The sequence below is a fragment of the Phyllostomus discolor genome, chromosome 4 (genome assembly GCF_004126475.2).
Source record: "Phyllostomus discolor isolate MPI-MPIP mPhyDis1 chromosome 4, mPhyDis1.pri.v3, whole genome shotgun sequence".
NCBI classification, from domain to species: Eukaryota; Metazoa; Chordata; class Mammalia; order Chiroptera; family Phyllostomidae; genus Phyllostomus; species Phyllostomus discolor.
The window spans coordinates 89,807,986-89,823,585 of record NC_040906.2 but is presented as its reverse complement, the minus strand read 5'-3'; the positions used below and the strand labels follow the sequence as shown (position 1 = coordinate 89,823,585).

The 15,600-nt window shown below is 42.3% G+C and overlaps 1 protein-coding gene and 1 pseudogene across 2 annotated transcripts in view; both read left to right on the top strand.

Moving 5' to 3' along the window:
• The first annotated feature begins 207 nt into the window (after positions 1-207).
• The window catches only part of CFAP221 (cilia and flagella associated protein 221), a 129,244-nt gene continuing 113,851 nt past the window's right edge, over positions 208-15,600 (top strand). The window contains exons 1-3 of one of the 2 annotated variants that reach the window (XM_036023616.1): positions 208-437; positions 2,017-2,204; positions 4,635-4,735. In XM_036023616.1, coding sequence (XP_035879509.1) covers positions 2,066-2,204; positions 4,635-4,735 — 240 coding nt within the window. In that variant the 5' untranslated portion in view covers positions 208-437; positions 2,017-2,065. Of the gene's footprint in view, positions 438-2,016; positions 2,205-4,634; positions 4,736-15,600 lie in introns of those variants that run through there. The other variant, XM_036023617.1, reaches the window with a different exon arrangement.
• LOC114514364 lies at positions 10,337-11,664 on the top strand (annotated as a pseudogene).

The window sequence follows — 15,600 nt, the reverse complement described above, 5'->3', positions numbered from 1 at the left end:
TCTCATTTCCTCTCGGGATTCCATTGGCTTTGCACCCCAGAAGTTGCTCTCTCTGTTCTCCTCAGTCCCCAAGAGGTACCCACGGCCTCCTCATTTCGCGCTGCAACAGAACGGCTCCCCCCACATCCTTGAGGAATTTGGTCGCGTCCCGCCGCGAATACCCTCGCCCCACCCCCTCGGCCGGGAGCGCGTCCGCGTTGTCCTGGCGACGCGCTCGAGGAAACTAGCCCCGAGACAGTCTCCGGTGTAAGCGGCTCTGCGACCCAGGACTGGGGTGGCCCCTTTGGCCGCCGCGGAGCTGCTGAGGCAGCCTGAACTCCAGGCGGTGTCCAGCAGCAAGTTCGCCTGAGCTGGGGTCTCAGGAGAGCTCCGGCCTAAAGGGTTAATGAGGAAGCGGGCGGTGCTTGCGTCTGGGGTGGGCCCTTACCGCTAGCAGGGTATGAACTACACTGGCGCTGAGGGAGCCAGCGTTTGGCAAGGATGAGGTGTGCGGCCTAAAGGTTGGGGGTGAGGAGACCCAGGATGTGGGGGTGTGAAAAGGGAGACAGGTTCACCCCGGGGCTGAGTGAAGTGGAGAACGGTTTTGCTCTTGTACCCGTCTGAGGAGGGGCAGGGAATCCGAGGGACTCGGTGGAGAAGGGGGCTGAAGAATAAGCTTGGGGGAGATGTTAGTGGATGGAGGAGAATGGAGTTGAAGGGGAAGCTGTGCTTAGGTGCGAGGAATCTTCAGCGACGCTTGGGATGGGAAGTGGGGGGAAAGGAGAGACTTCTTTCAGAAAGTGATTATTAAGCACCTTCTTCAGTGTAGTCAGCTGCGTTTTGCTCAATACCAGAGACTTTGGGAATCTAAAGCTATGAACCCTCTAAAAAATGCACATAAAGATCCACACATGATTTTACACCCAGTTTCAGGAACTCCACAGAGCAGTCCCCAGTCTGTATAAGTGTCCCAGGTTAAGACACTTAGCTGGGGGAAATACAAAGATATGTGGGGTTTGTAAAGTGCCATTACAAGGCAATAACTTGTTAATGTCAAATGAGTAGTAGAGGGCAGTAATTGCTAAAGAATGTTAAAGTGTTGGGATCAGTGTGAATTTTATGAAGAAGGAGGAACTTAAAATAACTGTGTTAAGGGAAGGCAAGTCTGATAAAGGGTGTGACATGAGCCAGGACCTCAGATCCTCCCACATAGCTTCTAGGAAAGACCAAGTGGAGATGGAGGAGCTCTGTGATGTCTCCACCTCCTCATTGCCCCAGAGAGGGGCCAAGGAAGGTGGCTCCTAAGTGCTAGTGTCCTGTAACGTGTCTCCAGATGTTAAAGCATTTCACAGTCACCTCTGAGAAACTGATTGCAGAAATCTGACAAGGAGGACTGTTTAGCCCTGACCAGTGTTGCTCAGTTGGAACATTGTACTCAATAAAAGACTGCAGGTTCAATTACCAGCCAGAGCACACACCTAGGCTACAGGTTCAATTCCTGGTCTAGGTGTGAAGAGAGGGCAGCCAGTGGTTGCTTCTCTCTTGCATTGATGTATCTCTCTCCTTTCCTCTTGCCCTTCCTCTCTCTCTAAAACCAATGAAAAAAATGTCCTTGGGTAAGGATACAAAAAAGAAGGAGGAGGAGGGGGACAGGGGGAGGAAGAGAAGGAAAGAAGAAACCTGCTTAATGGTTTACTTCAACATTCTCTAAACTCACTGACCGCAAGAGTCTTTATTCCTTCACATACCTCATACCTCTGCTAATAGCTCAAGAAGCATGTCAGGACACAAAAGAAAAATAGGACCATGAAAGGGTTTTCAGCACTGGCAAAATGTTGGGTTGTGATGTGTGATGCAAGGAGATTAATGGGATAGCCATGTGTGGGATTAGAGTGGCCACCAGAAAGATGACAGGCAGGGAGGGCCTGAACCACAGTAAACCACCTAGTGACGAGAAGTACATTTGTTAATGATTGAGAAAAAGTAAATGTGAATGGTTTCTCATGGATGATTATACCACTACTATTTTCCTCCCAGGAACTGTGACCTTTGGCTCTAAAGAGAAGACTCCATTTTTCATGATAAAATGGCAGCAGTCAAAACCCCCAGCAGAGAACCAAAGAATTCGGAGGAACTGTTTAATAACGTATCACCCCTCCTTTTGAAGAGCCTAGTGGAGGAGCCCAAGAAAAGAAGAGAAGTGCCTAACCACCTCCTAGAATCAAGTAAGTGGTTAGAAACAGATTTACTTTATAACTCACTTTATAGCTTCCCAAAGGCTCCAAATCCATAAAACATAGTGGAATTTTTGGTGTTGATTTGTCTATATTGTTTTATGGGCTCATAATAGGTTTTATTAAGAACAGTAGTTCTGTTGGCTTCCAGAACTATTGAGAATAGTTTTTATTTGAGAGAATAAAATTCTGTTGTTTTAAGCCAACAACAACAACAAAAGAACAATGGTTCTATATGCGTCCATCCACTTAACTGATACATTTTTGAGGTGTGAATTAGTCACCAAGTTCTTCTGCTTCTACTTCCTCAAATACCTTTCCTATCTGTCCCCACTGCCTTGTTCCTCATCCTAATCAGGTGACCAGGCTGCTGCAGTGCCTTGCACCCTGGCCACGCTCTCCTCCCCAGACCACTCTTCACCCCCAGTCAGTTTCCTTTGTAGAATCCTGGCTGGCTTCTGCCCCTATCCTTCTGGAATACTCTGAGAGGTTCCCCTTGCATACAGAATAAAGTTGAACTTCCTTCAATTGGCATTTGGCCCTCTTTACTGTTTATCTGAACCTGCCTACTCAGCATCATCCCCATGCCAAGGGCCTCTCATGCCCAGCTCCAGCTCCTGTTACTCCTGCTCCTTCAACACCTCAGGCATTTTATACCTTCTTGCCTTTTTCCATGCACATCACTTAGATTGGAAAGCCTGGCAAATTCTATAGCTCTTATATTAAAGCCTGATCATTTCACCTACATTATTTTCACTTACTCCACATAACATCAACATTCTATTTTCATTTTATTGTTGGGGAAGCTGAGACTTGGAGAAGTCAAATGAATTCCCCAAAGTGGCACAACTACTGTATTTTGCCATGTATAATACACAATTTTTGACCAAATTTTTGAGGAAAAATAAGGATGCTCATTATACATAGGTAGTACTAATTCCATATCTATATAAATGTTTCAGTTCTTTTATTTATGCTTATGTGTTAAAAGTGTAACTGTAGAAAGCAATAGTGATATCTATATGCAAAATAACACCCTGGAATATGGTAATCACTTTTGTTTCTAAATATAAATAAATTTAAAAAACTAAAACAAAAGATTTTTTTTCCTGAAAGTTTGAGCCAAAAATGTGGGTGCACATTATACACAGGAGCACTTTATAAATAACAAAATATAGTAAGTAGAGAGTTAGTGTTCAGCTGTTGCAGCCCCATGTCCAACTCTGTACCATCACACTAGGTTGTTTCCCCCTCATCTTTCAAAGCCCATTGTAAATGCTGGAAATGTAGCATTTGGTGTGGCTCTTTTGTCGTTGTAGAACTTGCTGAGTACAAATTAGTATACTTGACTGTTTCTGGGCATTAAGAGAAAAAATGCTCGCTTACATATATTTTTGTGCCCCTAAAAACAAAAACAAAACCTTCAGCATTAAAAAAATATCAAATAATGTTAATTTAAATACTTTAAAAATTATCAGATGACCTGCAGAGATTATTGGTTCCCCTGAAATACCATCCTAGCCCCACTCCAGCCCTTTAGTTTGGCCCAAATGTATATGAGAATTATAGTGGCCTAAGGCATGGGTAAGGGTGCCTGTGGCCCCTAGGACTAGGATAAAGCCAAAGGTGAAAGGTGACCCAAAATGAGATAATACCTACCTTGGAGGGTCAGAGTGAGGATTACAAACACATGCCTGGCCTGAGGCACTGGAGGCACGGATTGTATAGTGGGTTCCCAGTGCCTTCTCCCTACATCTCAGTTTGTGCCTGTATGAAGAGCTGGGAAATGTTTTGTAGATCTTGGCCCTTTTTTGAGCTCAGCTGTTTTTGAGCTCAGCTGTTTTAGAAATCTCATTTTCAAATCTGGAAACAAAAAGATGTTCATATTCAGAACTTTAAGATTACTCTATATCAAATAATAGATTTTATATCATATCAGTTTTAAAAAGGTTATATCATATAATAATTCTATTCAGAGGAAGTAAAATAGTAACAGTTAAATATACAGTAATACAATTAAACACTAACTCTTTAAATTCTTTGAACTGAGCATTCATTACATAAGAAGTGAGCACAGCATTATGCAGAGCAAAGACAGGTGTGTGTGCTTTATGAGCTTATGTTTTATTACAAAGAATTGTACAAAATATGAAGGGCAATTATTTTAATACATAATAAACAATACATGGATTTGTATTGTGATGATAATGTCTCCCAAGTAATGTGTAAAAATAGGAGAGGCACTACTGTTTATTTGGAATAGATCATTAATCTTGTTGACAGCTATATCCTCTGTCGGAAACTTCTATATGCTTAAAATATCCTAAATTAAAAAGAGCCCATGTTAATAGGATTTTCTTTTATTTAATATTTTCTTTTATATCTCATCTCATTACATACTTCTCTACATTATTTTTATAGAAGTTTTTGCAAAACTTCTGAGTAATAAGGTCATACAAGCAAAGCCTGGCATACTGCATTTTGGAGGCTATGAAGTAGAAAAACAACACCAGCAGATTCTGGTAGGTGCTTTGTAAGTGGAATAATTAATCATACACATGAATTTTCTGTTTTTATATTACTCATTTATCTAAAGAGCAGCCAAAGTGTGGGTATAAATTAGGCCAAAAAGGTAGTTCATGGATGAGAAATTTTAAAGTTGCACCAGTGTCCTTGGACACGTCACTTCCCCCACGCCAAAGGCTCCTCCCGGCTCTATACAAATAGGTGCCATTGCTAAGTGACTCTCAGAGGTAGGGAACTGTGCTTTATGTCTCACATAATTCAATTTAGTCCTTACACTAATTCTGTGGACATTGTAATATTACTCTATATAGATGCAGAAACTGAGATTTCAAAAGGTTAAATCGTTGGCTCAAAAACACAGGCTACTGAGTAGAGACAGACTGACTCTCAGGCTGCCTTCCTCCAAGCCGGCATTCCTGATCCATGCCTACACTAACAGGGAAAGCCACGGCCCTTTCCTAAGAGGCCCCAGCGAGCGTTCCATTTTACTTGCACAGGTCAGATGCTCATGTCTAAATCAGCCACTGCCTAAAGAGATTCTTGCCAAATCTGGAATGGCAGAGGTCAGCTCCACTGAACAGGCTTCAGAAGAGACAGATGAAGCCTATAGTGACTGCTGTCCACCGCTGAGCCACAGCAAGGTCCAGTCCTTGCTGGGTCCCTTCCCATTGACCTGGATGTTCAGACTGGAGTGGGTTATGGGTGACTACAGCATTCTTAACTCCCATGCCAAAAGAGACTTGAACATATAAATCAGCTCTACAAACCTCAGTGACATCAGCACAATCCCCTAAGGTCACATGGAGCATGACATCAGAATTAGTCCTACTGGGCCTTAGAACTGAGCCAAACTCTGAGCACGTGTTGGAGTGGGCAGAGGTGGGCTTACTTTATATGCACCCTTTGTGACTCTGGCTTTGTATGTGATTCCACCCTCTGGCCCTGTCCCAGCCACCATAAGTCTCTACTTTTAAATGTAGTGCATTTTTAAAAGTCATGCCTTAAAGTGGATCGTATTAAGATAGAATTCCAACTGTTGTGTTAGACTGCTCAGAATGAGGAGAATCACTGAGAAACTGACAAGTAGTAAAGCTTCTCAGGGAGTGAGGTTACATTTTATCTAGCAGTCCCCATTGAACTAAGGATGCAGTGTCCATGAGTCCTTACACATTGAAGTGGATAGATTAGGAGAGGAACCTGTTAGGTCCCAAGTAGTTCCTCTCAGGAATAGGGTTAGGATTTGGGACTGTGACTGCAAACTTCACCCATCAACCCACAGGGACACATTTCTTAGATTCTGGCATCAAAGACCCAGGCTAATAATACATTCTGGAACTTAATTTTCCTGGTTATTAAGTTTGCTATCTAAATTATGATAGGATAGATCTGAAGTAATCATCATTCATAAATATTCATTATTTCTAATGAATAAACAATTTACCACCCATTCCTAGCCCCCTCACTCTCCTCATCTCCTCCCCGCACCCTAGGCAACTACAGTCTGTTTCCTGTACCTGTTGGTATAGGTGTGCATATTCTGGACATTTCATATAAATGGAATAGTGGGATATATGGTCTTTTGTGACTAGCTTTTTTCATTTAGCATGTTTTCTAGGCTTATTCAGCTTGTAGAACATATCAATACCTCATTCTTTTGGGGGGTAAATAATATTCCATTGTGTGGATGTACCACATTTTGTTTATGCATTCATCCATCCATTGATGGACATTTGGGTGTGTACTTTGGGACTATTAAGAATAATAATTATTATGAATATTCATGTACATGTGTTTATATAGATAGAATTTCAATTTTCTAGATATATATCAAGGAGTGGAATATTAGTTTTCTGTGGCTGCCATAAAAAATACCACAACTTTAGGGGCTTAAAAAAATATTATTATGGATACCAGAGTCCAAAGTCAAGAAGTCAGTAGGGCTCCCTGCAAAACTCTTGAGAAGAATCTTTCCTTGCTTCTTCCAGCTTATGGTGGCTCTAGGTGTTCTTCGTCTTGTGGCTACATAACTCAGATCTCTACTTCTGTTTTCACATCCCTTTCTCCTCTGATCTACTGTATCTTCTCTTCTGTAACTTAGAAGGACTCCTTTTATTGGACTTAGGGCACTTCTGGGTAATCCAGGATGATCTCATCTCAGGGTCCCCAATTTAATAACATCTGCAATGACCCTTTCTTAAATAAGATCACATTCACAGCTTCCAGGTATTAGGGTGTGGAGACATTTTTTGAGGCTACCATTCAACTCCCTATTATATTATTTGCATTTCCTTAATGATTAATGATGTCCAGCGTTTTTTCATTAGGTTATTGGTCATGATGTAAAAAAGCCATTTGGGACAGTCCAAAAGCAGGAAGTCATGGAAAGAGGCTCAGCGTAAGCAAGCATGCAGCATATTTGGAGACCAGGATGCAGTCTAGTTTACCTGGGTTTTCGAAGGGAGGTAAAAGCTTCATTCTGCTGAAGAACAGAGGCCATTTCTGTCTTTTGTATAGCACAATGCCTAAAACACAGGAGGCACTCAATAAACACTTATAAAGATGTTGAACTCACTTTATTGTGTCAACTAATGGTCGTTGGTGCCAATTCAGTGCCAACAGGCATAATACCCAAGTTGGAGTATTATGTGAAACAAAACTTTATTCAGTGCAAACGGTGCAATTGTGATACAGCATAGTTGGGGAGCAGCTCAAGAGTGTAACAGCTCAATTATGAAATAGTACAGCTGTGAAAAAGCATGGCTATGAGGCAGACCTGAGCAAAATGGCCCTTGGGTAGGGCAGCTCTGCTCTGTCCTGCTCTGTTCCACACCAGCCTGCTCTGTACCAATCTGGTCTGGTCTGCTGTGCTCTGCTCCACCTGCTCTGCTCCATTCTGCTCTGATTCAGTGAGTCTTCCTTAGTTTTTCAGCTCCAGACCAGGAAACACAGTCTTCTTTCTTTGTTAGAAAGGGAAAGTTCTCTCTCTGAGCCAAATCAATGCTGACTGGTCATACTTAGGGAAATGAAGACTTTAAATCCTCAGTTTGACTGGCCCAAAAGGCATTGTCCTGCTTGGTCAGAATGGAACTGCTCAGAGTGGTTGGTGAAGATGCTGATGGGGGATAGAGCCACACAACTCCAATTGGACAGGTAAAGCCTGAGTCCTATTGGTTGAAATACGATTCCAAGAACTCCTTTATAAGGGCTGGCTCCAATGGTAGGAACACAGTGCAGGCAGGCAGTACAGTGGGGGAGACAGGCAGTTTAGTGCAGGTTTCTCCCTGAAGTATGGTTTATGATGTTGTCTACCAATGGCTACTAGGCTCTGCTTTTAAGGTTGAGCCCAGTTTGCCACCAGGAGCCCTTTTTGGTAGGTGTGTTCTTTCTCAGGGTCTGCAATGGGAAGTGAGAGACTTGGCACAGATCCAGTAATTCCAAATAAATCCAGGGTAAAATCTAAATAATAATAATGCTTCTATCAGACATTAAAACAAACAGAAAATGGGTAAAAGTACAAACTGATTTCATCTTAATCTCCTTGAAGATTTGGGAGAGCCAGCTTTCTATTTCCACCAGCAAAGTTAAGGCAAATTACCTTGAGATTCTTGCCAAACAAGGGGAACTATCCAGCCCCACTTTTATCTTGGTTTTGCTACAGGAAACTATGCAAATTGCCCAAGAATGGAAAGATTTTTTAAAAGTATATTTTTTATACTTTTATAAGTATAATCAAAATACAAAGTCAATATACAAAAGTATATTGATTATGCTATTACAGTTGTTCCATTTTTTTACCCCCTGGTATTCTCCTCCACCCTGCATCCCCCCTCGCACTCTCATTCCCCTCTGCATTAGTTCATGTCCATGGGTCATACATATAAGTTCTTTGGCTTCTACATTTCCTGTACTATTGTTAACCTCCCCCTGTCTATCTTGTACCTACCATTTGTGCTTCTTATTCCCTGTACCTTTTCTCCTGTTCCCTCCCCTCCCCCTCCTCACTGATAACCCTCCCTGTGATCTTCATTTCTGTGAATCTGTTTCTGTTCTAGTTGTTTGCTTAGTTTGTTTTTGTTTTTGTTTTTTTTTAGGGTTCAGTTTTTGATAGTTGCAAGTTTGTTGTCATTTTACTGTTAATAATTTTGATCATCTTTTTCTTAAATAAGTCTCTTTAACATTTTATATAATAAGGGCTTGGTGGTGAACTCCTTTAACTTGACCTTATCTGGGAAGCACTTTGTCTGCCCTCCCATTCTAAATGATAGCTTTGCTGGATAGAGTAATCTTGGATGTAGGTCCTTGCCTTTCATGACTTGGAATACTTCTTTTCAGCCCCTTCTTGCCTGCAAGGTTTCTTTTGAGAAATCAGCTATTAGTCTTATGGACACTCCTTTGTAGTTAACTCTCTCCTTTCCTCTTGCTGCTTTTAAGATTCTCTCCTTATCTTTAAGTCTTGGGTAATGTAATTATCATCTGTCTTGCTGTGTGCTTCCTTGGATCCAACTTCTTTGGGACTCTCTGAGTTCCCTGGACTTCCTAGAAGTCTGTTTCCTTTGCCAGATTAGGGAAGTTCTCCTTCATTATGTTTTCAAATAAGTTTTCAATTTCTTGCTGCTTTTCTTCTCCTTCTGGCACCCCTATGATTCGTATGTGGAAATGTTTAAAATTGTCCTGGAGGTCCCTAAGCCTGTCCTCATTTTTTTGAATTCTTGTTTCTTCATTCTGTTTTGGTTGAATATTTCTTTCTTCCTTCTGCTCCAATTAATTCATTCAAGTCCCAGTTTCCTTCCCTTCACTGTTGGTTCCCTGTATATTTTTCTTTATTTCACTTTGGGTAGCCTTCACCTTATCCTCTATTATGCGACCATACTGAATCATTTCTGTGAGCATCCTGATTACCAGTGTTTTGAACTCTGCATCTGATAGGTTATCTCTTCATCACTTAGTTCTTTTTCTAGAGTTTTCATCTGTTTTTTTGTTTTGTTTTTTTTTTCATTTGGGCCATATTTCTTTGTCTTGCACATCTTATATTTTAAGGGGCAGGACCTTAGGTATTTGCCACTGTGACCCAACCCAGGTTGCTATGTTGTGGCACTGTCTGTGGAGGAGGAGTCAGAGAGGGAACAATGCTGATTGCTCAGCTCTCAGCCTTCAGTCACTTCCTCCACTACCCACAAGCAAATTGGATCCTTCTGGTGCTGATTCCCAGGTGGATGGGCTTGTGTACGTTCTAGGACCCCAGGGTTCCCTCCAACAAACTCCTGTGAGGTTGGGAGTTTCTTCTGCTGTGGTAACTGCCACAGGTCTTTACAGTCAGATGTTTTGAGGCTTTAGTTTCCTGTGCTGGAAACCTGGGCTGTGGGTCTGTCTCGCTCCCTAGTTGTTCCTCCTGGTTTATCTGCATGCAAATGTGGCCCACCTGTTCATCCTCCAACCACCACCTTGCTGTGTGTCCTCTTGGCCCCATCTGCCTGTCCCCCCTGCCTTACCTACCAGTCTGGATGAATGTTTTTTCTTTAACTCCTTGGTTGTCAGACTTACATACAATTAGATTTTCTGGCAGTTCTGGTTGCTTTTTTTTTGTTTTCAAATTTGTTGTCCTTCTTTTGGTTGTGTGAAGAGGCAAAATGTATCTACCTATGCCTCCATTTTGATCAGAAGTCTCAAGAATGGAATGATTCAACATGAATTTAAAGCCACAATAGGCTCTCTGCTCCTCCTGTTCAATAGACAGCCATGTCTTCCTGTGCGGTGCCAGCTCCAACCCTGAAACATGATGGTGAAGATGAAAGTGAACAGATTTGGCCTAATTGTGTGCCTCATCACCAGGGCTGCTTTTTACTCTAAGTAGATGTTGTCACCATCAGTGATCCTTTCATTGACCTCAACTACGTGGTCTACATGTTCTAGTGTGATTCTACTCATGGCATGTTCAAAGAGAAAGTCAAGGCTAAGAATGGGAAGCTTGTCATCAATGGAAAGTCCATCTCCATCTTACAGGAGCAGGATCCTGCCAACATCAAGTGGGCTGATGCTTGTGCTGAATATATTGTGGAGTCCATTGGTGTCTTCACTACCATGGAGAAGCCTGGGGCTCTCTTGAAGGGTAGAGCCAAAAGGGTCATCATCTCTGCCCCTTCTGTGGATGCCCCCATGTTTGTGGTGGGTGTGAACCATGATAGGTATTACAGCTCCATGAAGATTGCCAGCAATGCCTCCTATACCACCAACTACTTGGCCCCCCTGGCCAATGTCATCCATGATGACTTTGGCATCATGGAGGGACTCATGACCATAGTCCATACTATCACTGCCACCCAGAAGACCATGGATAGTCCCTCTGGCAAGCTGTGGTGTGATGGCTGAGGGACTGCCCAGAAGATCATCCCTGCTTCTACTGGAGCTACCAAGACTGTGGCGAGGTCATTCCTGAGCTGAATGGGAAGCTCACTGGCATGGTGTTCCGTGTCCTCACCAACCATGTGTCTGTTGTGGATCTGACCTGCTGCCTGGAGAAAGCTGCCAAATACAGTGACATCAAGAAGATAGTGAAGCAGGCATCAGAGGGCTCCTTCAATGGCATCCTGGGCTATACTGAGGACCAGGTGGTCTCCTGTGACTTTAACAGTAACAGCCACTCCTTCACCTTCAGTACTAGCGCTGATATTACCCTCAATGACCACTTTGTTAAGCTCATTTCTGGTATGACAATGAATTTGGCTATAGTAACAGGGTGGTGGACCTTGTGGTCTACTTGGCCTCCAAGGAGTAAGAGCCCCCTGAACCACCAGCCCCAGCAACAAGAAAAGAAGCCCTCAGTTGCTGGGTAGTCCTTGCCTAAATCAATCCCCCAACACACTGAGAATCTCCTGACTTCCAGTTTCCATCCTAGACCCCCTGAAGAGGGGAGGGGCTTAGGGAGCCCCTACCTCATCATACACCATCAATAGAGTTCATTGTACCCAGCCAAAAAAATAAAAAACAAAATAAAACCATGATAAATAGTTCATTAACATTTGAGATTGATCTAGGTCTAGTTGAAGAAGTGAAAGCATTTTTTCAGGTTCATATTGAAATCAATGTTATGATTTACTTTAAAATTTAAAATGCTGATGTCCAGTTTTCTCAAAACCAAGATCTCTTAAATTCTTTTTTCCTTCTGTGTTAAGGTTTTGTCTGGGAAACCATATTTATTAATTAAATAATCAATTTCCCCACGAGAAACTGGTGTTGATGTTGCCAGCCCAGATCAAAGTTGTTAGCCTCTACAGCCTCACCTTACATAAATTCACAATTCCTCAGCCTTCCTTAAATAATAGTGTTAGTCTTCAATTTCCTAGTACAGTCATTAGAGACCTCCCCCCTGCACCCCCCCCCCACCCCACAGCCATGAATTCCAGCAGCCTCTGTTACAGATGAGGAGAGAGAGACCAGAGTCAAGAGGCTCCTTCCCTTGTCTTAGTTCTCATCTCACCTGCAAGGGAATAATTCAAGCGAGAGACAACCCCATATAGTGGAAATGAGATATCGAGTTTATTTATGAAAACACATGTAAGCACAAAGCTGCAGGCACACACCTGGATAGTATAAATGCCTCATGTACAGAGGAAAGAGTTGTTAGTAAGTTAGTGAGTTTGTTCTATACTTGAGCTGAGACTACAAAAAGGTACTTAGCTAATCTAAGTATGCTGACTGTTGGGGTTCAGGGGTTTTATACCTTAGGTAGCTTCTAGATCCCCCCTCTTTCTTCCCCTGGAAATAATGTACAGCTACAAAGCCTTTCTTTTTCATTCAGTAAAGGCTTTTTGTCTTAGTGAAATTATTACAGAAGCTCCCTTTCCCAGCATGGAATCTCAAGGACTACACCACTCCCACTCTTCCTGAATGATTCCTGTTTGTGATGGTCAGGACACCTGGCAATTTTAGTAAGATTGTTACAGAAGCTTACAGAAGCCCCTTTTCTCGGCACAGTCTCAAGGACTCTCCCTTCCTCCTGTGCTGTTTTGCTTGTAATGCTCAGGACACCTGGCAATCTAGCAGTCCTGGCGAGCTCAGGACTGCTGAGTTAGTTGGTGAGACATGTCTTCCTTTTGCTTCTAGCTGCCTGTATTAAGTTATTTGTGAGATACAATGGTGAGGGCCCTGCCTTTCATTCTCCTCTGGCCACTCATTTCTGGCTGCTACCGAACACTTCTTGGTGTGCAAGGGTGGAGAGCGGTGAAGCCCCAGTGTGAACACAGTGCATCTTTTGGAGCATCAGTTTTACTCTTTTGTTTTAGAGAAATGCATTATAGAGCAAAATTTTAGAGTAAAATGCATGATCAACATGATAACATGCATTTTAAGATAAAAGCACTTTAAAAAACTTATAAGGCTGCTTGAATTTTTTTCCTAGATCCCTGGGGTTAAGTATTAGCCTTTCCTAAAAAGCTGTGCCACTGAGGGGACATGGAGTAGGGGAGATATTAAAGACCCTGACTTCAAATCTGAAATTTTGTGTTTGGGAAAATACTATGACAAGTCCCCTACTCACTCCAAGCCAACATTTCACTGGTGAGTGGTTTTTGCTCTTCCCTGTGGGCCTGGGGGAAAGAAGAGTGGGACCCCCTGAAGGGACACAGAAGGGCACCTGTGGAGAGCAGAGATTAGAGGGGGAGTGAAGAGAGCTGTGGGCAGAACTTGGGAAATCCCTGTGAATCTTGACTAAAAGCTGTTAAACCCTTTGGTTTAATGGTTTTTTGTTTGTTTGTTGTGGGATCAGTTCTGAAAAACAAGCAGGGGCTGAATTTGATGTGGTGCCCTATGGAGGCAACATCAAGGTCAGGGGACCCACAGGGCCAGGAGAAGGTCAGCCCCCGGTGGACTAGAGATCTTAAAGGATTTGAGGACATCTACTGACCCTAAAATTGGAAGACAAGATAGGATTTGAAGGGTAACTGAAGGGTAACACTAAGTTGCTCATGTTTTCTTGCTTTCAAATGAACTTTTTATTATTAATTTAAATACCTCTAAACACTTCTTTGCCTTTTTAAGGCTTTTTCCCCCTTGGAATTATTATTATATTTTCCAGTTTTAATTACAAATAGAAAGGCAGAAATGCCATTTTAGTCCTGAAAGGGTATTATTTTTAACAATTTAAAACATGAAACTGACCTGCTGTTAAAGGGCAAAAGAAAAAGTAAGAAACACAGTTCAGGCACTGAGATATGGTGAGCTATGAGACAATGGGTTGTAGCAGAAGGAACTCTAGACCAGAGCTGGAGACAGGGTTCTAGACCTGACTCTGCCACTTAACCCTGTGTGCTGTGTGTGGTATGAAACTGCAGTGTCTTCATGTAATAAGAGGACTGTACTCAATATCCTTTTAGTCCTTCTGGGGCTCAGACAACATAATTTTCAATAGGACTAGGGGCATGGATTATTATAAGATGCAATGAGTATTTGCAACCAAAAATTGAGAATTGCAAAATTAATAAAATACCCTGTGTTCCCAGTATATTTTGGAAGTCAGTCTCTTGGATGTTGACTTTGTTTTCTAAAATGTAGAGAGCAAGTCATTTAGTTTTTGCTTTAATTTGTTAGGTATTGTTACTGTTTGAAGTTTATTTTTAAAAGTCATTGGCAAACATGTCCCCTGGGATCAGTTGTGGGATCAGTTGCCACGTGGTCTTAGGCAACACGTGGTTTAAATGTCCTTGTAAGAAAGATTCGCCCCCTACCACCATCACTAGGTTCTTTTGACTGCCTTCTTAGACTCCCCACGGTCTACTATGTGGAACAGTGATGGGCCCAACCCTTCAGTGTTAGCAAGTCTTCATTTCACTTCAAATGTCAAATAAAAAGCTGAAAATCTTCTTCCTCATTTAAATCTAAATTTTTGTTTGAGTCTGTTATTTTTTTCTTTATTGATCCAAATACATAATTCCAGATGAAGGATCTTTTAAAGATAAATATGGAAACTCTAGCCACATAATATGTCCTTCATTATCATGAATGCAATCTATATTGTTTTATTCTTTAAGGAAGTCATTCAATATTTTCATATTACTAATTGTTTCTCACTTGACAGTACAGACATCATCTCCTGAATTCCAGGGTGCAGCTTTCACACACAATGGGTAGTGGGTATGGTGGATTTGCTCTGCTACATTCAGTTTGGAGAAGGCATCAGGTTCTTTATTTTCAAAATTAAAATCTGGCTCAGCCCCTCACCCACAGGTGTTCGCTGGGCGTCTAGTCTCTGGAGTTCCAGCTCCTGCTTCCCTTGGGTGCATTCCAGAATACTGGGACACCTGAGCCAGCCCAGTGGCTTTGAGGACCTGCTTCTGGTCTTTAGCGTGTGATCTACCGGTTGCAAACTGACTAAGCCAATGAACTTGTTTCTCATTGATCATCTAACCCTGATGGGAGGCAGGAACCACAGGTCCCCTCCCAAGAGCCCTTTCACTGTGTAGTCTACTACAATGAAAACAACTCCAAGAAGAAATTCTGCCATACATATAAGCCCTGATTAACAAGCAGGCAAAAAAGTCATCAGGCTTAGAATCTCCAAGAAGTCTGAGCCATCGCTTCTTGCAGGGAAGCTTTGCAGGCAGCAATGCTGTTGGTAGGATTGGCTTCCAGCTGGCTGACAGAATTTTAGAAAATTCTATGAAGCGTCAAACACACAACCTAAGGGAATCCTGGGCCTTTGAATGTCATTCCAAAGGAGAATGGGCTCTGGGCTCACCTGAATCTCATAGCCCTTTTGTTCAAGAGCAGAAATGCCTATTTCTATACATGTATCCCAAGCATCCCTTAGGCTAATACAGCAGATCTCTCAAGTTTCAGTTCAGGTGAGCATACCTGTAGCACTTTCAGT